The 20,793-nt window shown below is 42.3% G+C and overlaps 1 protein-coding gene across 2 annotated transcripts in view; it reads left to right on the top strand.

Annotated features, from left to right (window-relative positions):
- The window catches only part of LRP2 (LDL receptor related protein 2), a 161,160-nt gene that overhangs the window by 73,770 nt on the left and 66,597 nt on the right, over nt 1–20,793 (top strand). For both annotated transcript variants that reach the window (XM_084800290.1, XM_084800289.1), the window contains exons 20-33: nt 2,611–2,748; nt 3,043–3,324; nt 4,139–4,381; nt 5,766–5,885; nt 5,971–6,087; nt 7,347–7,724; nt 8,799–9,047; nt 10,976–11,187; nt 11,972–12,156; nt 12,936–13,164; nt 13,765–13,942; nt 15,201–15,329; nt 18,038–18,204; nt 18,695–18,838. In XM_084800290.1, coding sequence (XP_084656416.1) covers nt 2,611–2,748; nt 3,043–3,324; nt 4,139–4,381; nt 5,766–5,885; nt 5,971–6,087; nt 7,347–7,724; nt 8,799–9,047; nt 10,976–11,187; nt 11,972–12,156; nt 12,936–13,164; nt 13,765–13,942; nt 15,201–15,329; nt 18,038–18,204; nt 18,695–18,838 — 2,771 coding nt within the window. The remainder of the gene's footprint in view (nt 1–2,610; nt 2,749–3,042; nt 3,325–4,138; nt 4,382–5,765; nt 5,886–5,970; nt 6,088–7,346; nt 7,725–8,798; nt 9,048–10,975; nt 11,188–11,971; nt 12,157–12,935; nt 13,165–13,764; nt 13,943–15,200; nt 15,330–18,037; nt 18,205–18,694; nt 18,839–20,793) is intronic.

Below are 20,793 nucleotides of genomic sequence, written 5' to 3'. Positions count from 1 at the left end.
GTTCTGGAAGGATCTTTGATATTAGCAGTCGATAGTATTTACTGTATAATTCCTGAGTGTGTGTTAGATGGTAGCATGTGAGGAAACAGTACATCATTATTGAGAATAAAACAGAGAGAGCTGTGTATATAGCAGTCACTGTAGAAGTTCTCTGTGATCTGGTATGAGCCTTATTAGAATCCTTGTGGAAGGACAATTATACGTTCTTCACTGTACATTCATTGGATGTCTTGGAAGATTTTTGTCAGACACTTAGGTAATGTCCTCTTTGTTTCATAAAAAATGATGAGATCACTTTACTTCTCCCCAGTCCTGGGGACTGAACCAAAGTCTCACACATGCTAGGAAAATGTTTTGCCACAAGACTCTATCTCCATCCCAAAATATGACTCATGAAGAATAGGACAGATTTTTTTTCATTGCTACTTACATATAATTTTCATAATCCTGGCAAAGATTTCTGAGAGCCGTGGAATTGTGGGAAACAGTAGCGATCATGATTGCAGCCCAACTGTGGCTTTTTTCTCTCAACTACCTTCTTCAGTGGCGAGTTGCTTCTGTGGCTTGAGTTTTTGAGAATAAGGATATAATGTGGTGAGCCAGTCTTGGTGGTACACACTCACTTGGGAAACTGACGCCGGAGGATCACCATGAGAGTGGCCTGTGCCACATAGTCAAGCCATGGTTTGCCTGCATAGCAAGACCATGCAGATAAAACAGGTGGCTTGTTTATTCCCGAAACAGGGTTCTGGGTAACTCCTGCCCAAAAGCCTGTGGTGTGGGTATCTGTCATCCCAGCACTTGGAAGCCTGAGGCAGGAGAATCATACAGAATTGGGCTGCAGAGAAAGTTCACAGACCAACATCAATGGAATAAACTGACTAGTGAGACCCTGTCCAAATAAATGAACAAAGTATGTGCAGAGAGCTAGGCCCAGAGACTGAGGACAGATTGCAATTCACCCTGGCTATTCATGATGACAAATGGTAATTTGTCTAGTGTGAGGGGTGACCAAAGCCCTGTGTATAAACTAGTTGTGTCCCTGTTGAAACCCCCGTGCTGTGCTTAGCATGGTGCTTTAAGCAACAGATATCCCAGCTTGCCATCTATCTGTGGGGCGTGTGGTATTTTAGAAATATTTTTAAAATGTTCTGAGATTTTTGATGAGATGAGTCAATTATGAACAGTCACCTCTTCCGTATCTACTCCCCCTTTCAAATATCGTCAGACACAAGCTAGTACATAGGAACATTTTTAAGATGTTAACTTTTCTCTGTCATATGCTGGGATGTTTGGGTATCTTTTGGATTTATCAGTATGAAAAATATTGAGTACACACCCATGAGAACCATAGTATATTCCCGAAACAGTATTAGTGTCAGTCAATTCTGACTTTAGTTATGAATTTCTTCTATTTTCTTCCTTGCTTCCTTCCTTCCTTTCTTTCCTTCCTCTCTTTCTTTTATTTTTATTTTTTTGAAGACAGGGTCTCCCTATATAGCCCAGACTCACTCAAACCCATCACGTTCCTTCCTCAGTCTCAGGAATATGAAGGCTACCATTCCTAGCTTCATTATGAATTTGGTATGGAATGCTGTTTTATTTCATAACACTATGCAAATCATTAATCTTTTTCTGAAAGACTAGTTAGATTTTCTTGATAGTATACTGCACAGGACTAGACATTTGATTGGATTCCTCATCTCTCTTAATATAATGAGATACTTTTCTGAATGGTAGAACTGAAGTTTGCAATAAAGAGAGATAAGATTCAACAGCTTCAATGACTTACTAGTATGGACCACAGATGAGGAAACTTGATTTTATAACATGGGTGACATTGTAAGCATATTATGCTTACTTGTAATTTTTAATTAGTTATGGTCTTGCTTTACACAGAATTCACTGCTGAAATCTAAATTACTACGGTCGTATCTAGGTGTTTACGCAATTGTTGACATTTTTACTTAAACATGTTTTTTGGTGGATGAGATCTGCACATTTCCTTCTTTTTTTAAAATTAATTTATTCATATTACATCTCAATTGTTAGCCCTTCCCTTGTATCCTCCTATTCCTCCCTCCCTCCTGCTTCCCCCCTTCTCCCCCTCCCTTATGTCTGTGATTGAGGGGCACCCCCTCCCCCTTAAAAGCCTCCCCCCTCCCTCTCTTCTCCTTCCTCCTCCTGCTCCTCCTCCTTCTTTCTTCTTCTTCTCCTAATCTCCTCCTCCTCCTTCTTTGGTTTTTTGAGACTGTGTGCCTCTGCCTGTCCTGAAATGTACTCTATTGACCAAGCTGCCTTCAAACTCGGAGATCCGCCTGTCTCTGCCTTCTGAGTACTGGGATTAGAGGGGTGCACCACACCACCGCCTGGCAAGCTTATTAAAACTGAGTTTAAAAATAGTAGGATTCTCATATCAGGCTACTTAGAACTGGCCTCACAGATGGTAAGTCTGTTTCCTTTTTACAGTTAAGTGTTTGACTGGGGATATGAACACAATTTTAAGATTCTTTTTTCATGTTTATCTATGGCGGTTTAAACCTAATTACTACTAAATACCATTATGTATCTGAAATGCTAACTGCTCTTTTTTTTTTCTTCCCTCCTTAGATCATGTGTTTTTAACAGACTGGAGATTGGGTGCTATTCTTCGAGTCAGGAAGTCTGATGGTGGTGATCTGACAGTTATTCGAAGTGGCATTGACAACATAATGGATGTGAAAGCATATGATGCTGACCTCCAGACCGGTGAGGGCCATTGCCAAACATTCTCCATATGGACAGAATTATCTGCCTTGGTGGCCACTTTCCCTTTAACAGTTTCTTCAACATAATTCCTGCTAGTGCTATATTCCTGTCAGCCACGTAGTTGGGTTCTTGGAAACACACACCGTGACACTTTTCTTTATTTAAACTGGCTACTGTCTTTGGTGGGCTGACTCCTAACTTTGTACTGTTTGAGTCTGGCATGGTTTCATCTTTTGATCTGTCTTCCTGCACCAACCAAAGTTCGGATCTGGTTGTTTTTTTCCACATTTTCAGGCTCTAACTACTGCAGTCAGCCCACCCATTCCAATGGCGACTGCAGCCACTTCTGCTTCCCAGTTCCAAACTCCCAGCGGATATGTGGGTGCCCCTATGGCATGAAGCTGCAGAGGGATCAAATGACATGTGAGGGGAACCCAGCCAATGAGCCACCCACACAGCAGTGTGGCTCCTTCTCTTTCGCCTGCAACAATGGCAAGTGTGTGCCCAATTTATTCCGCTGTGATGGAGAGGATGATTGTCATGACAACAGTGATGAACATCAGTGTGGTGCATTTAGTAAGTATCTGTGCGCTGGGGTTCTTGGGGAGGCCACTAGAGCAGAGGAATACGCAATAATAAAAGCATGGGCTATGTGCACGGGAACAGATCACGAAGGAAGGCAAGCAGTACATATGATTCATCGGTAATATTATAATGGGTTAGACGTTAGTTCTTTGGACCAGTGTAGTCAGTTCATTTTGGTAAGATCTTCAAAAGTCAAATCAAGGCTGAGGATATAGAGCTTGTTCATAGGGAAACTGCTTAGCGCGAACAGGGCCCTGGGTTTGACCAGCATCAATGGAGAGAGCAGTATCACAGAATCACTGCTTGCAGCTATACTGTCTTAGCCCCCTTTTTGGAGTGAAATGGGTTGGAGTGGTGTGGGTCTCCATCTCTACACTCTTTTGATGTTATTCTAGTCCATGAAGTTTCAGTCCTAATAGTTGCCATTACAGAAGGCCCAAGTATCCCATTAAAAAATTGAAGACAATTTGAGATCTCAAGAAGCATTTGTTAAAATGAGGCCAGTAGCAGTTAACTACCAGTGCTTGTAGAGAGAAAGAAGCATTATTTTAGAGCTTTAGTCTTGGGAAGACTCATATATCTCTCAAAGTCTAATTTAAGATAATTATGTAAACACCATAGTCTTCCTTTGATGGTTAAAAGAGGGTATATGCATATGTGTAGATATACACGGTATGTTTCATACTTAACAAACCTAAACCGCCCTCACATTTCTCCTAGTTTTTATGATGTAGTATTGAAAGGTGGGAAGAACTTGGTCTCTACAGGAACAATCTCATAAAAATGTGAACCACTCTGTTTTTAGACAATTCCTGTTCGCCTTCGGCTTTCGCCTGTGTCCACGGTGGGCAGTGCATCCCCAGCCAGTGGCGCTGTGACAAGCAGAACGACTGCTTAGATGGCAGCGATGAGCAGAACTGCCCCACAAGCTCACCGTCAAGCTGCCCTTCCACCTCCTTCACCTGCGACAATCACATGTGTATCCCCAAAAACTGGGTCTGTGACACAGACAATGATTGCTCAGACGGATCAGACGAAAAGAACTGCCGTGAGTTTTATGCCGGCGTCTCTGGGTTGGTTAGCCCCATATCTAGACTGGAGTGATCACTAGGCTTTGAGTTCTTTCCTGGAAGGCTCTTAAAATTCTATTCTTCCTGTCAACTTCTAGATGTCAGTAGTCTAATACATGTTGGATGAACGGAGCTTTATCAAAGCACACCACAGATGTCAGGCATCCATATAGAAATCATAACCAAAACCAAACAAACCTGTGCTGGATGTTGGGAGCGCACACCTGTCGCCTCAGCTAACTGCTGCAGTAAATAAAGGGCAGAACAATGAAGTGTGACAGTGGAGGATGACATCCCGCACATACATTTTTTTGAGACACGTTTTAAGATTTATTGTTTATACAGTATTCTGTCTGCATGTGTGCCTGCAGGCTAGAAGAAGACATCAGATCTCATTATAGATGGTTGTGAGCCACCATGTGGTTGCTGAGGATTGAACTCAAGACCTTTGGAAGAGCAGCCAGTGTTCTTAACCTCTGAGCCATCTCTCTAGTCCCATACATAAAAACATTAAAAAACAAACAAACAAACAAAACTCCTTAATGAAAAAATCCAAACAATTTTTACCCAGTATCATGTAAACATCCAGGTTCTGGCTGTTTTTCTTTTCTTTCTTTTCATTTAATACAGAATAATGACATAGGCAGCCTGCCCCCCTCCCTAACTGGTTCTCATTTTTAAACATTTATTATTTGTTACAATAGTTTAAGATAGAGCAGAGTTCTCAGGACTCAATTCTTATGCTGGTTACAGGACTAGGCAATTCACTTTCCTCTTGGAGGAGTTGTGTCCTTTATAATTTTTATATTCTAGGAGTGTGTGTTTTTCACTCACTTTATGGAACAGGTGGGTGGTCTGCATGCCCGCCTCCAGCACTGTTGCTTCTTGGCATGTTGTGAGCTGACCCTGTTACTCAGATTTGGTAGAGTCACAGACTCATCAGACATGGCACCAGGCTAGACACTTCCTTGCTTTGTCTTCTGTTTTCCAAGACTGACTCTGGACCTTGAGCTTGTTTGGAGGTTCTAGCAGGGGAGCGCAGTTACTCTTGACTGAAGACTGGTCCTCCTCTATTTGGGGAAGGTTGTCCTCTTCAACTGAGCGCGCAGATTCGGGAGGGATGCACATGGAGCGGTGAGGGAGGAAGGGGACACTGCCTAGCCAGCCAGATCAGCTGAATCAACCCTGGCAATCAATGGGGTGACAGATGTCGCAGCCAGATCGCCCTCACATCCATGCTCTGGAGTCTTTTAATTCCAAATCTTACGGTGTTGGCTTTGATGCTGCTGTTGATCTGAGGGAGTCTGAACACATAGAACTGAGTTTTGAAATAAACTTGGCTTTGTTTTTGTATGTCATTAGATGCTTCAGCGACCTGCCACCCTACACAGTTTCAATGCCCTAACCACCGATGTATCAGCCCATTTTATGTCTGTGATGGGGACAAGGACTGTGTTGATGGCTCTGATGAGGCAGGTTGTGGTAAGTGGATGGCTTTACCTTTTCCTTGCTGTGTGCTCAGTTTATCTTAGGGTTAATTTCATACACTTTTCTCGTTTGTTTTCAGTGTTAAACTGCACGAGTTCTCAATTCAAATGCGCTGATGGGAGTTCTTGCATTAACAGCAGATACCGCTGTGATGGGGTTTATGACTGCAAGGACAACTCTGATGAGACAGGCTGTCGTAAGTACCATATAGACAATGCGTTTTAGATGAAGCATCCTTTATCCTTCATTCCATTGTCAAGAGGAAAAGATAAATCTGTGTGTGTGTTTAATTCAGACAAGCTGGGGAAAGACACAAAGCACAAAGTGTTCTTAAGAGAATGAGATATTGATATGCAATAATATTACATGGGCAATATTACCATATAATGCTTTATGGACGGCCGATGTTATATAAATGAACATTTCCAATAGTTAGTTCCTTAGATATTTTTATTATTTTTCACACTCCAAGGACATGCATACATGTGCGGGTGCATACACATGCTGCAGCATATATTTAAAAGTCAGGGCACAACCGGTGGGAGCCAGTTTTCTTTTTTCAGTGTGTGAATCTGTAGGCTGTTTTACTAGCCCTATCTGAATGCAGCATCATTGAAATCTCAATTGGGAAGCCAAATTGTGGAATAGAAGTGATCTAAGCCTAGACGGGACTGACTCATTCATTCAAGTTGTTGCTTGTCTGTGGATTTGTCCATCAGAGGTTATAAAAGGGCAGAAGTAATCAAAGCCAGGCAGATGGCCCTAGAAGTGACTTAGTTAAACTTCTATAAAGGGTTAGAAATCAAGGAAACTCATTCTAATTCTAGGATTGAAGGAAGACTTCATGTAAGTCTGATGGACACTGTTCTGTTATATTCACAGATTAGGGACCTATGATTACATGATTTTTCTTTTTGTCCATTGAATGTATAAAATCTATTTTGTCTGTAAAAAAATCTTAGAACCTTTGTCTGAACATTTTTTATTTTAGACAATCCTGAGGAGTCACAAAGGAAGAATGCCAATTTTGTTTGTTTTTCAAAACAGGGTTTCTCTGTGTGTAGCCTTGGCTGTCCTTAACTCACTTTGTAGATCAGGCTAACCTCAAACTCAAATTGGTCCACCTGCCTCTGCCTCCCAAGTGCTGGGACTAAAGGCTTGCACCACGACGCCCGGCTCCCTGGAGGTTTTTCTGACTTGTGCTTTTATGCAAGAGTCTATCCCATGCATAGTTTGTCATTGGATCCACTAATCTCCCCCACACAAATATTTCCATGTACCACAGGGTGCAAGAACACTTTGACATCATTTTAGCCTTTAGTATTTGGTTCTGTCTTAATCACTATTATAAACCCACTATTTGTCCACAATAATTTCCTCTGAATCTATATCACAGAATGCCTCATAGATCGCAACCACAAGCTCATAATGCATATATGCCTTTACTCTCTCTAGCAACAAGGCCTCCTGGTATGTGCCACCCAGATGAGTTTCAGTGCCAGGGAGATGGCCTCTGCATCCCTAACACCTGGGAGTGTGACAGGCATCCAGACTGCGTCGATGGATCTGATGAGCACAACGGCTGTGTTCCTAAGACCTGCTCTCCATCCCATTTTCTCTGTGACAACGGAAACTGCATCCACAAAGCATGGGTCTGTGATGGGGACAATGACTGCAGGGACATGAGTGACGAGAAGGACTGCCCCACACAGCCTTTTCAGTGTCCCAGTTGGCAGTGGCAGTGCCCGGGCTACAGCACCTGTGTCAATCTGAACGCTCTCTGCGATGGCAACTTTGACTGCCCGAATGGGACCGATGAGTCCCCACTTTGCAGTAAGTTCCCCGATCAAAGTTTACTGGCCACAAGTTCATTCTGAACAGTAGATTGCTGTACCCCAGCTGTACCCCAGCACTGTCACAGTCCCCATGTGGTGTTTTGGGGAAGGGGATTTTTAGTTCCTCTGTGAGTTTATATGTCCCTGTAGGAGTAAAGACAAATTCCAATAAATCACGACTGCATAGCACTTCTCATTAATTCCTTTGCCCTTGTGTCTGTGTTTTCCTGTCTTTTTGTCTCATCGTTTAGGACTTCGTATCATCAAATTAAATGTAGCTCTCCTCGTAAGATGTGTTCATAAACTTTTCTAACTTGAAGATTTTCAAATTTTAATCAGAACTTGTCGTAAAATAACCAAAATCTGGGGGTTTGTGTTTGGGGTGATTAAAAAAAAGATGCTCTGATTGGCATGTGATCCTAATTACTGTCCCTCTCTCTTTCCTCTTTAATTAACGCTCACTCTCAGATGAACCACAGCAAGGTATGACTGTGAAATATTCTAGACTTTTATGATCTCACATGTGTCATGAATATGCTGTACTAATTACTGTGACTTCCTCTTCTAGTGCATGCCCTGTGTTTTGACTTTTATGCCATGGCAACAGGGGGTATTTTCATAGCCCGGCTTATGGCCTGGCTTTGAGTTGCTTCAACCGTTGCCACATTGGCCCTGGAAAGATGGTGTGTTAGCAAATACGTATCCTCTCCATTAGATCACTTCTAGCCTTTTCTGTGAAACATTTAAAGGCCCATCGTCTCATTTCTAGTGAGGTTGAAGTATCCCAGGGGGAGCAAGTTAGATTTCTCTGCTTCATCAATGGCAGTTTTATTTCTTGACGCCAGGAGTATTTCCCTAAGGCTCTCTCACAGCAGTAAATGGAATTATACTGGAGGGGTAGTTGTAGAGCCCGGTTCCAATGGATACTATATCCTAAGGCAATTCAGAAAAGACACTAAACAGATCATCAAGGAGATTGTGGCTCTTAATTAACTCACAGGTAGGAAAACTACACTGGAGTGAGTCAAAAAGGCAGGAATGTCTGACTTTTCCCCTGATGACTCTCTTCTAGATCAAGACAGCTGCTCACATTTTAATGGTGGCTGTACTCACCAGTGTATCCAAGGGCCCTTTGGAGCCACATGCGTCTGTCCATCAGGATACCAACTTGCCAATGATACCAAGACCTGTGAAGATATAAATGAGTGTGATACTCCAGGATTTTGTAGCCAGCAGTGCATCAACATGAGAGGTTCCTTCCGGTGTGCTTGTGATGCAGAATATACATTGGAAAGTGATGGGCGGACTTGCAAAGTCACAGGTAATTAATTATTAAGCTTAAAAGGGAACCAGCTCCGGGAAATTTACTAAGCCTCTTCAGTATGTAAGCATTTGGCAAGGTTGATGTCTGGTCAGCCTGACTCCTGACTAGTCTCCTAGACATCTTATTCAATGCCTTTTGATCCATATGAAAGCGAAGGTACTAGATATTAGAATATTGATCCAGCTGCTTTCAAAGTTATTTAACAGAGGAGGATTTAAAAGTTCTTTTATTGGGCTGGAGAGACGGCTCAGCAGCTTAGAGCACTGGCTGCTCTTCCAGAGGTCCTGAGTTCAATTCCCAGCAACCATATGGTGGCTCACAACCATCTATAATGAGATCTGGTGCCCTCTTCTGGTGTGCAGACACACATGCAGTACAGAACACTGTGTAATAAATAAAAATAAATAATTTTAAAAAGTTCTTTTATTGCAGAACACAGTGGCATATGCCTGTTAGCCTGCACTTGGGAGGTATGATCAGCTCAACCTGGGCTTCATAGTGAGTTCAAGGCCAACCTGGACCTCACGAGGCTTGCTTCAAAAATACCAATGTAAAAAAAGAAAAGAAGGAACCTTTCTTTCTTCTTGATTTTTCGAGACAGGGTTTCTCTGTGTATACCTGGCTATACCAGGCTGGCCTCTGCCTCCCGAGTGTTGGGATTAAAGGAATGTGCCACCACCACCTGGCTCCTTTCCTTTCAAATAGGCTGGATGAGCGCAGGCTAAGGGACAGACTGATTCTTATTATTATGAAGTTTCCACCTAAGATTCAATAAGTTTGCCCCAGTCTTTCCTTTCTCTAGGAAGTAGGCTAGGCATGTGGAAGTTAGGGGAAGGAAGGAGGGAGATGGAGGGGTCAAGGACACCACAAGAAGACCTACATAGTCAAGTAACCTGGGCCCATGGGGGCTCACTGAGACTGAACCACCAGTCAAAGACCATGGATGGACTGGTCCTAGGCTCCCTATACGCATGAAGTAATGAGCTGACTGGTTCTCAAGTGGGTCCCCTAACAATTGGAGGGAGGCCTGTGTCTGACTTGGACTCTGTGGCCTCCCTCTGGATCCCGTTTCCTTAGCAGGGCTGCCTTGTCTTGCCTCAGTAAAAGAGGGGGCACTTAGTCCTGTTGCAACTTGGCACTCAGGGTGGGTCGGTACCTGGGGAGGTTGGAGAAAGAAAGATGTATGGGGGAAGTATGAGGGAGGGTAGGACCTGGAGGAGAGGAGGGAGTGGGGTTGCTATGGGGATGTAACATGAGCAAATAGATAGATTAATAATAAAAAAAGCAGGGTAGGAAAAGGATGCTATCTGCAAGTAGATGCATCCTTGTTACCGATTGGTCAGAACTCAGCCATTTGGTCACTGCAGCTACAGCGGAGGCAGAGACCTGTCTCTGAGTAGCCTTAGGACAACGTAAATGTCATGTGACTTATTACTAAGGGGCAAAGGAATATTAGACAGAACCTTCATCTATAACTGATGCTTTGGGGAAAACCAAAATACGCGACACTTGATTCCTGCCAGGAATCAAGCCTACTTGACTGCTAAGGTAGAGAGCAAATTTTAATAAAGGCAGCACAAGGATGGATGTAAGTATAGCTCACTCCAGACTGGCACTTAGATGCCCACTGCAATAATCCAAAGAAAAAAAAAAGGCTTTTTTTCCAGAAAACTAGTTTTTACATGCTAATGCATATCAATGAAAAAAAAAAATAAGGTTCCCCTGACTCCGCTTAGCTTCCAATGAGCTCAGGGGTGTTCAGGAGGTGGTTCCTGTGGTCTCCCCCATTTCTCTAGTTTGGTATCACGCATTGGATGTTGAAGAGATCCTTTAGTTGCATAGTTGCATCTTTCTTTTAGATTCATTGACAGTTTCTTTCTTTCTTTTTAATTTAATTTAATTTTTTTTATTTTTTTCCTGTATAGGCTCTGAAAGTCTGTTGTTAGCTGTAGCAAGCCGTGACAAAATCATTGTGGACAACATCACTGCCCACATGCACAACATCTATTCGCTGGTTCAGGATGTCTCTTACGTGGTTGCTCTTGATTTTGATTCGGTCACTGGTCGTATCTTCTGGTCTGACTTGTGGCAGGGTAAAACCTGGAGTGCCTTTCAAAATGGAACAGACAAGAGAGTGGTAAGCGCCCTTCTAGAGCTCTTCTGTCTTTGCTCTTGTTCCTCACCTCCCTCGTCCTGGGCAGCACATCATAGTCACGAGGTCTGCATGTTCTTGACTTCATTCCTGTGTTCTCCAAGGCTCTCCATGGTTCTGAGTTCTATGCCGTGTGATGCAGATACTTTGTGAATCTTTCATAGGTCAGAGCGCCGGAAAGTGCTAGAGTTGCTTCGCCGACCTTCAATTGACTTTTAAACTTTTCAGCCTACCTCCCTGAGTTCGTTTTATTTATTTATTTCATTTTATGTGTCTGAGTGTATGTCGTGTGTGTATGTGTGTGTGTGCGCGCACGTGCGCAGTTTCTGGTAGAGGCCGGAAGATGATGTCTGATCTCCCGTCATGAGCCATGCAGACACTGAGAAACAAACTTAGGTTCTCTGCAAGAGCAGTGACAGCTTTTAACCACTGAACCATCTCTCTAGCCCCCTGAGTTGGATTCTTAATCCCTGATAGTCACAATTTATTTAGCGAACACTGTCAGTGGTTACACATTGGTAGAGCCTTTAGCAAGTGCAGAAGCTGTTAAAATCAAAATGAAACCACCTGCGAATACAATTGTCTCATTATTCAATGCCACAGATGCCTTAGATACTTATCCCTAAATTGGCTTACTGGTTAGCCACATTGGGAGACAAATTGTTCCAAACCCAACATGTTAACTTTCTACTCCTAGACTTGCATATAATTTCCGTGTTTCGTTCCATTTATTCTTTCTAACAGTCACCTCTTATCCCTTTGCCTGTAGGTACACGACAGTGGTCTCTCTGTTACAGAAATGATTGCAGTGGATTGGATAGGTCGCAACCTTTACTGGACGGATTACACTCTTGGAACAATTGAAGTTTCTAGGATTGATGGCAGCCACAGGACAGTACTGATCAGCAAAAATGTCACAAAGCCTAGAGGACTGGCAGTAGATCCCAGAATGGGGTGAGAAAAGCGTTTCCTTGTTCAAGTTGTCTGTATAAAACAGTTGTTTGTTTTTCTTAGCTTATTTTTTTTTAACCTGGATATCACACAAATAATTGAGACTCTTTTGGTAGAACAAGGCTTCACAGCACAATCTTGAGCAGCTTAAGTTAAACTACACAATAACCTTATGCCTACATTTACTAGTTTAGCCATGCACATATTGAATGGATGTCAGTTTCTAATTAGTGCATGCAGTAATAATGGCCCGTAGATGGGTCATTTAGCTGTGATTTTGGCACAACAAAATGGCTGTTTTCTGCCTACAGTTCCTGTTATTTCCTAGTGGTTCCTTTTACACCTAGTAAGGAAGAGACATCTGTCTGATAGGTGTAAGAGGAAGCAAGAACTTCTTTCGTGTATTTCAGAACCTTTGAAAATCTTTCCTAGATTTTCTGTAGATTCTGTAAGTGAGATTGTTTACTTTTGGACGGTGAATTAAATGGTTTATGTTCAGTGTGATGCTGGCTTCCCAGGTATTACACATCAGTGACATTTATAATGAATCTCTGAGATGGATAATTACTACTTAAAACTGGTAGGGTAAATCGGCAGGGACAAATAATTATTTGTGGATTGTTGGCATCAGGGCATTTCCCTGTCATAATGTAGTACACATTTTATGCACATTATAAAGGCATCCAGATGGTCTGTGCTTGCATTATGGTCACAGAGGAAACAATGAAGTATATTATGTCAGTGGGAGTTACCTTTTCTGTCTATGGTCCCTCTTTTCACAGCGACAATCTAATGTTCTGGTCTGACTGGGGCCACTATCCTCGCATTGAGCGAGCTAGCATGGATGGCACCATGCGCACAGTCATTGTCCAGGAAAAGATCTACTGGCCCTGTGGCTTAAGTATTGACTACCCCAACCGACTCATCTACTTCATGGATGCCTATCTCGATTACATAGAATTCTGTGATTACAATGGACACAACAGAAGGCAGGTCATTGCTAGTGATCTGGTAAGTTTGCAATAAAGTTCACATTTAACCACAGTGAGGTATAATCTACCTTCTGTTACTAACAAGAAAATTAATGTTTGTTTTAGTCATAGTCATATTTATTTTTTTTACCATGTCCTGGAAAAGATTAATAGCCAATGTGACTGAAGCAATCTGTAGATGGTAGTCTTTTGCTTATATGTCTTTAAGAACCAGGGCTTAATAAAAGTGAATAAACTAGACTCATATTTCTCAATGAAATGAGAGCTTGTTATGTGTTTAATATTTTTTATTCAGTGAATTCATACAAATTGGCCAATGCAGGAAAAAAAGTGTAGATTACCAAAGAGCTCTCATTGGTTAGTTCCCATGACTCAAGGAAACCGCAAGAGGCGGCTTCCTGTCTTTGGGTAACATTTGCCTTCAATATAACCGAGTGAGTGGCAGAAGTAGGCCCGGAAAAAGTTTCGTTTTAAAAATTGATACCAAGTTCATTCCTAAATAGCAGGTACTTGTATGAGCTACTTCCCAGCACCTTCAGTAGTTAAGTGGCTAGGAAGACCTCCTTGACCAGATAGACATCCATCTCCATTTCTGCACTGTCTGGTTCTGCTTTTTCAGGTTCTCCACCATCCTCATGCCGTGACTCTGTTTGAAGACACTATGTACTGGACTGACCGTGGTACTAGTCAGGTTATGCAGGCCAACAAGTGGCACGGGAGGAACCAGTCTATTGTAATGTATAGCGTTCATCAGCCTCTTGGGATTGTTGCCATCCATCCTTCAAGACAGCCATCTTGTAAGTGATCAACACAGCCTGCCTGGGAATAGCATGGGCAGTTAAGCGCATGGGCAATACACTTTTCACTGACCACAGTGCTACATGCCTCTCCTGGCCCCTGCATTGCTCTCCCCTCTATTTAGTACAAGAGAAGTAGTCCTTTGTAGGTGGTGATAGCATATCCTCATTGTTATTTTTATTCAGCAATTAAGCCGTTACGTCTGTGACCTTTTAAAGCTACTAATTATCGGGACTCATTATGCTACGACTGCCTTGTAGGTGTCCTGCTGTGGGAACCACCGGTCACCTTCATGCATGGGGTGTGGGTGATCAGATGATACAGAGATTTATGCCTTGCTGGTGACCTTTCTGTTGGGAGGGAGAACACTTAACCATCCCAGAATCTTCTCTCCTCAAATCTCTCCAGTGGTGTTTCACACTCAGAATCTGAGCCTGTTTCTTCTGTGGCTTACATTCACCATGCTGGACTACATCATGGTCCAGTGACACACCAGGCGAGTTCTCACCTTTGACCCTTTGCCTTCTTTGCTCTGTTGTGAACATCTGTCTTCTGTCTCTTGTCAGGATTGCTGCCTTGTGTCCTTTGGGGTTCTGCTCAACTGCCACCTTCTCAGAGAAGCTGTTCTTCACCGCCCTCCCTGAGATAGCTGCCCTCTCATTACTGTTCTCATCCTCATATTCTGAAATTGCCACTTCCAACATGAGTTTAGTTCTGTTTCCTTTCTACAGTGCACAGTGTTCAGAATGGCCTTTGGTACCTAGCAGATGATTAATATTTGTGTGTGTGTGGGGGGGGGGTGTGAGAAAAAGAATAGATCATCTGGCATGCCATTTATAGATGAACCAGGATCTGGAGACACCCTGTGGGCCTAGATGGTACACAGAATCCTCTTTTCAAGGGCTGGCACATGCAAAGATGTGGAAAAATTGAAGATTGCTATCTAAGCACAACAGGAATCTTGCTGGGTAGACATCAAGGTCACACAGCCCGCATATCACCTGCTGTCATTTCATGCAACAAGATAGCTTTCAGGTCCAGCAAGGAGACATTATATTTATATTAGATAATCCAGTGGCTATCATATATTGGTTATAGACTGGGTGAAAGCCATCGCTCCCCCTTGTGCCTTTTAACAATGGTAACGTCAAGCATTCCCCTTTGCAACACTGGGAGCTCAGGGTGGGGTCATGACCCCGTGCACCATGGTGTAGGCAGCTTTTTATTCAAGCATGCATTCCTTTCTTTCTCCCACAGCCCCAAATCCGTGTGCCTCTGCCTCCTGCAGCCATCTTTGCCTGCTTTCTGCACAGGAGCCTAGACATTACTCTTGTGCTTGTCCTTCAGGATGGAACCTCTCGGCTGATTCTGTCAACTGTGTGAGAGGTAAGTGTGTTCTGACCATCAAACCTGACATAGTTTGTGCTAGGCTGTGGAAACTCGCAACCCACTTGTAACCGGAACGGAGCGTGTTATTTCCCACTATGTCCAGTGGGCATCACAGTTGCTACGTAGGTTCTGTCTATGGAGCTAATGTTAGCGGTGCATGTTGGTTAAGCACTCTTTAACCTCATGTTTTCTTACACTTGAACTTTCTGGTAAGTGACTTTCAAAGTCTGCATTTTAAAGAATGCTTGTGTACAGCTTAAATATTTTTCAGGTCCATTGTTTCATTGTTTTTTTTTTATTCTTATAATAAATAGTCAATGATGAGTGATCTGTCCTGGGTCTTATGACCAACTTCAGTATCATTATTAATATTATCTTATATCTTAGAAATAAGTACGGTCTCTGTGAGAAATATTACAAGTGGCTACTGGAGAAATTTAATCTTGGTTATTCCGGTGGGTTGATTGAAGGGCAGATATGTGGTGTATTATGTCCAGTGCTTTGGAGATTGCAAAGAGAAAGAGAAATGTGCATGCATACACTCTTTAAAAATCCTCTGCTGCTTAGAGATTTTAAGTTCCTCCAAACCTATTCCTTTCTCACTGGAGAGGAGTGACTATATTTTGAAACTGATAAGCAACTAAGTGGTTAGTTGTAACACATTTCTAAATTAAAAGTCCAAATCTACAGGTAAACTGGTTTTTCAGATGGAAAATGCATAACAGATTCATGGCATGTAGAGTGTTTACAGGCTCTGCAGGTGAGGTTACTAAACACGAAGACCCACCCACATAGTGACATTGTGCAGGGATACTTTCACCATGAAAGGTTTTAATTATTGGCAAATCTTACAACAGGGATTGTCATTTGCTACTTTTCCTCAGAGATTTATTATATTACTAATCCTTGTTGACACTGTTTAATTAAGTGTTTCCTTGAGTCTTTCAGAGAAGATTAATCTGGGCACAGATATTTTTAAATACAAAGAATTCCTTCAGAGAGCCAAAGATCTCTAGCTGATTCTTGGGGACTGTTATCATCCATATTACTATCTGAGGGTTATTTATTATTATTACTATTATTACTACTATTATTATTTTTTAATTTTATTTAAATTTTTTTTTTGAGACAGGATTTCTCTGTGTATTCCTGCCTGTCTCCGCTTTCCAAGTGCGGGGATTAAAGGCGTGTGTCACCACCTGCAGGCTCGGATAATGATTCTAAATAGTATTATTTGTCATTTCACAAATAGTTGCCCTTGTGGTTTTTCCATGGGTTTGCCTTTGGAAGTGGTCTTTAGTATTCCTTACTTGGTTTCTGAAGTGTAGCCTGACTGCCAATATATGCTCATTAAGAAAAGTTACACATTTCCCTCAGTGAGCTTAAGTGAATTACTAACAGGTAGAAAAACATTTCATTTGACTTGGCTGCGTCTATGCCTTCGGTAGTGTTTGCTAAGCCTCTGGATAGCCTTGGCAGTGCTGTTTGATACTGTACGGTGAAGACAACACATTGATTGTCCAACGCAAGCCTTGGGGTATCTGTTTGAAGTGTTAAAAGTTGGACTGGAGTTGTCACTCGTCCTGGCAGTGCCTGTGTGCGGCCCTGGGTTTAATCTCAGTACTGCAAAACCAAAAACCTAGCCAACAGTTAAAAAAAAATTCTAGAAAAAGACACAAGCAAACATCGGTTAAACCAATAGTGGTTATTGATGGACAGGGAGATTATGGGATTTCCTGGCTGCTTTCTTTTTCATGTACATTTTTGCTTTATTTTTACTATTAATTCTTACTAGTGTGTATTTGTGTGCCTGTGCCCATGGGAGCATGCAGATACCACAGAGTGTGGATGTCAGGGGACCGCTTACAAGAGTCAGTTGTTTCCTTCCACTCTGGGTTTTAGAGTTCAAACTGAGGCTATCAGGCTTCCGTGGCCAGCACTTTAACCCGCTGAGCCATCTCACTGGACTTACTTTTCCTAATTTCACAGTTTAAAAATTAAAATGAGAACGTTCTCTTACATTTATGTAGAAAATACACTTTCCACTATGACCTAACCAAGTAGACAAAGCATAGCTGCACACCCACATGGTTTCTGACTCAGGAATTAAAAATGCAACCTGGGGTCTTTACGTCATCACTAGATATTTGGGGAAAATTTGAAGATACTATATATTCCCTTGTGTGAATTCTATCCATTCAATGATGTGATGTTATTGACTACACACACAAACACACACACACACACACACACACACACACACACACACACACACACACACTGAACCCATGGTCTCTTGCAAACAAGAGAAGCACTCTTTGCTGTAGGTACTCCCTAGTCCTCTCCTATTCGGGCCATTCTTTTAGTCCAATGTTTCTATCAAGCACTAGATATATAATAGTGATAAAAATTAAGCACAATGGTAATTGTGCTACTTTGTGAATTAGAGTCTAGTAAGGAAGACACATATTAACTCAACGACATCTGAGAGGCATGAGGCCAAGTTACTATTCACAAAGTTGTCTTTCATTTCTCCACCCTCCCTGAAGATTGACTCAAAATTCTTTGTTGTTAAGGTTGTGTATGGGTGGAGAGAGAAGAACGTTCTGACTGTTCTGCTAGTTTGTCACCATGAGTAAGGAGACAATGACACCTCTGCTGTGTGTTGTTAGTGCTGCAGTGTCCTTTGATTGGTGTGTTTACAGGTGACCAACCTTTCTTGATGTCTGTAAGAGAAAACATAATATTTGGAATCTCCCTTGATCCTGAGGTTAAGAGCAATGACGCAATGGTCCCCATTCCAGGCATACATAATGGTTATGATGTTGAGTTTGATGACTCAGAGCAATTCATCTATTGGGTTGAGAATCCGGTAAGTTCTGGATACATTCAATGTATATATGGTCATTACTTAAGACAAAGCTCCTTCAGGGAATTCCAGAAGGGTACTTGGTGGAGCTCCTAGGGGCCTTGGGTTAAAACCCTTGCTTCTGGGGCAAATGTTTCTCCAGTACCATTCTGCTTTGTTTTTGTTTTCCTATGGAAGCAATCTGCCAGAATGGGGAAAGAGCGAGGAGAAAGAAAGAAGTAATGAAGACATCTTTGTGTTTGATGCTGTCTGTCTTCTTGCGTAACGTCTGAGCCACTTTAGAATGCGCTTTTAACTTTTATTTTTAAGGCACCATACAGTGAGCTTTTTTCCTGAAGGGTCAGGCACTCAACTTTGCTTTTCTGATGAGTGAAGATTATCAAGAAAACACTGGCAGCTGGCAAGAGCTGTAGGGAGAGAAGAGGACGGCTTCTGTATAGGGGCCATGCTGTCCCATCGCAGCTCAGCTCACCTCCCTTGTCTTTCTTCCCAGGGTGAAATTCACAGAGTGAAGACTGACGGCAGCAACCGGACTGTGTTTGCTCCTCTGTCTCTGCTGGGGTCTTCCTTGGGCCTGGCCTTAGACTGGGTGTCGAGAAACATTTATTATACCACCCCTGCAAGTCGGTCCATTGAGGTAACAGTTCCATTATTATGTAGGTACAAACATCGCTTTTAGATTCACGGAGAATATATTCTCAGGAATGGTGGCTCACACCTCTGATTCCAGTACAAGGGAGGCTTAGGCAGGGGGACTGCCATGATCCCAAGGCCACCTTGGGCTATAAAGTGACATCTTGTTGTAAGCTCCACTCCCAAAAGTAAAACCAAAAATACCTACGAAGCAAAACGGTAATAGCAGCAGCAACAATAACAACGACAACAGCAAGTATACCCTAAACTCCATGGGAAATAAAAATGACCTTATGAAAATAAATTAATGGAACATTCTATTGCTCTAGATTGTTTCTAGCAAATCATCAATTCTACTGTGCCCCTCTAAAGGATACTGGCTAATTTATAGCATGCTAAGAAAGCTTATTAAAACTGTAGATGAAATACTGCATCAGTTATCAACCAAGTTTATAGCTACCTCTGTCATCAGATAAAAATGCCACTCTGGCTCCAATGTAGTTTTCCTAACAGTGAAACCTGATTCTAATTCCTCTTTGAGATAAGTGCTCATTGTATCTCGGTTCCCAGGAGATACTCTAGACGCAGGGTAGGATAGAAATCACATGACGTAAGCCCATGGCACCAGTATTGCTTTTCTCCACTATGGGACAACAGTAAGTATGTGTAGGAATATTAATTCGTGCTGGTTTTGAAAGTGAGTTCCTAAGGAGAAGGAAGGGTTTTTTTATGAGAGCCATAGTCAGTAGACCTGCGAGTTGGCACGCAGTTGCTCTTTGGTTTGTTTGGTGAGATTCCTATTGGCTTGGTAGAGCCCACAGTAAACAGTACTTCATAGCTTACAAGTTCACAGTGATATGGCGGCTAGTGATTCACAACAATTTTGCAATATGCACAAATGCCAATCCATGGAATGTCTCAAAGCAAACAGAATCTACTGGTGTGGTGGGATCCTGAAGGCCCATCTATCTGGTGCAAGCCTTTTTACATAAGTAACTGAGAGCCACAGAAATCAAGAAATGGCAGAACTGGTTGGCTTCAGCGCCAGGAACGAGTGCAGGAATCTGGACCTTTCTAACCCCATCTGACAGTGTCAGAAGGCACTTCTCATAATCTGAAGCTCATCAAAACATGATGTGCTACTGAGAACCTCACTGCCAAACTAAAGGCCCTCATGGCAAAGTGGTGATGAGCACCCTCTCTTTCTGTGATCTGGTTTCAATTTTACAAAGGCTTCGAATAGGTCTCCAGCAGCAACAGGTAAAATGAACAGCCTATTGGGGGGGGGGGGAACCACTGAGTGTGTGTATGTGTGTATCAAGTGACAAGGCCTCTTGAACTATACAAACTTAGTTTGTAATTGAGACTTCAGTCCAGTATGATGAAGTGCAGAGAATCCAATTCAATATCCAATTCAGTCTGGCCTTGTGGTTACTTTACTTGCATATTTTATTCATCCAATATATATTAGTAAGTGCCTTTTATGGATCGGAACCCTGGTTAGTCCTGGATATTCAAAGATGAGCAAAGCTAACACACAAACCAATAACTTTGCTCCTGTACGGTAAAAGCAGTGAACATAAAGTACTATTTAGATAGGAAGGTCTGTGGAAAGTTTGTCTGTGATTATTTGAATTGAGCCTGGAAGGATGCCCAATACCTATTTCTGAAAAAACAAAGTATGGCAAAGGCAGAGGGATTAAAAAACCCTGAAATAAAAACCAAAGCAAAACTAGAACACAATACATCTTATGAATGGAGACAGCGATGATAACCCACAGTCAGGAGCTATTCGGCCTTAGACAAATGACTCAGGGTTAGGGTCACAGTTCATTATCACTGTATTCAAAATGGCAGAAGAGTCATCCAGGCGTTTGTATTGGTTAATCAGTGAGGGAATTGATAATTCTTTCCGGTGAATGCAAAGAAAGCAGGTATAATGTTTGCTTATCTATCCCA

The sequence above is a fragment of the Acomys minous genome (genome assembly GCF_964271855.1).
Source record: "Acomys minous genome assembly, chromosome: 10".
In the NCBI taxonomy this organism is placed as follows: Eukaryota; Metazoa; Chordata; class Mammalia; order Rodentia; family Muridae; genus Acomys; species Acomys minous.
The sequence above is the reverse complement of the archived record's forward strand: the minus strand, read 5'-3'. Positions and strand labels throughout refer to the sequence as shown.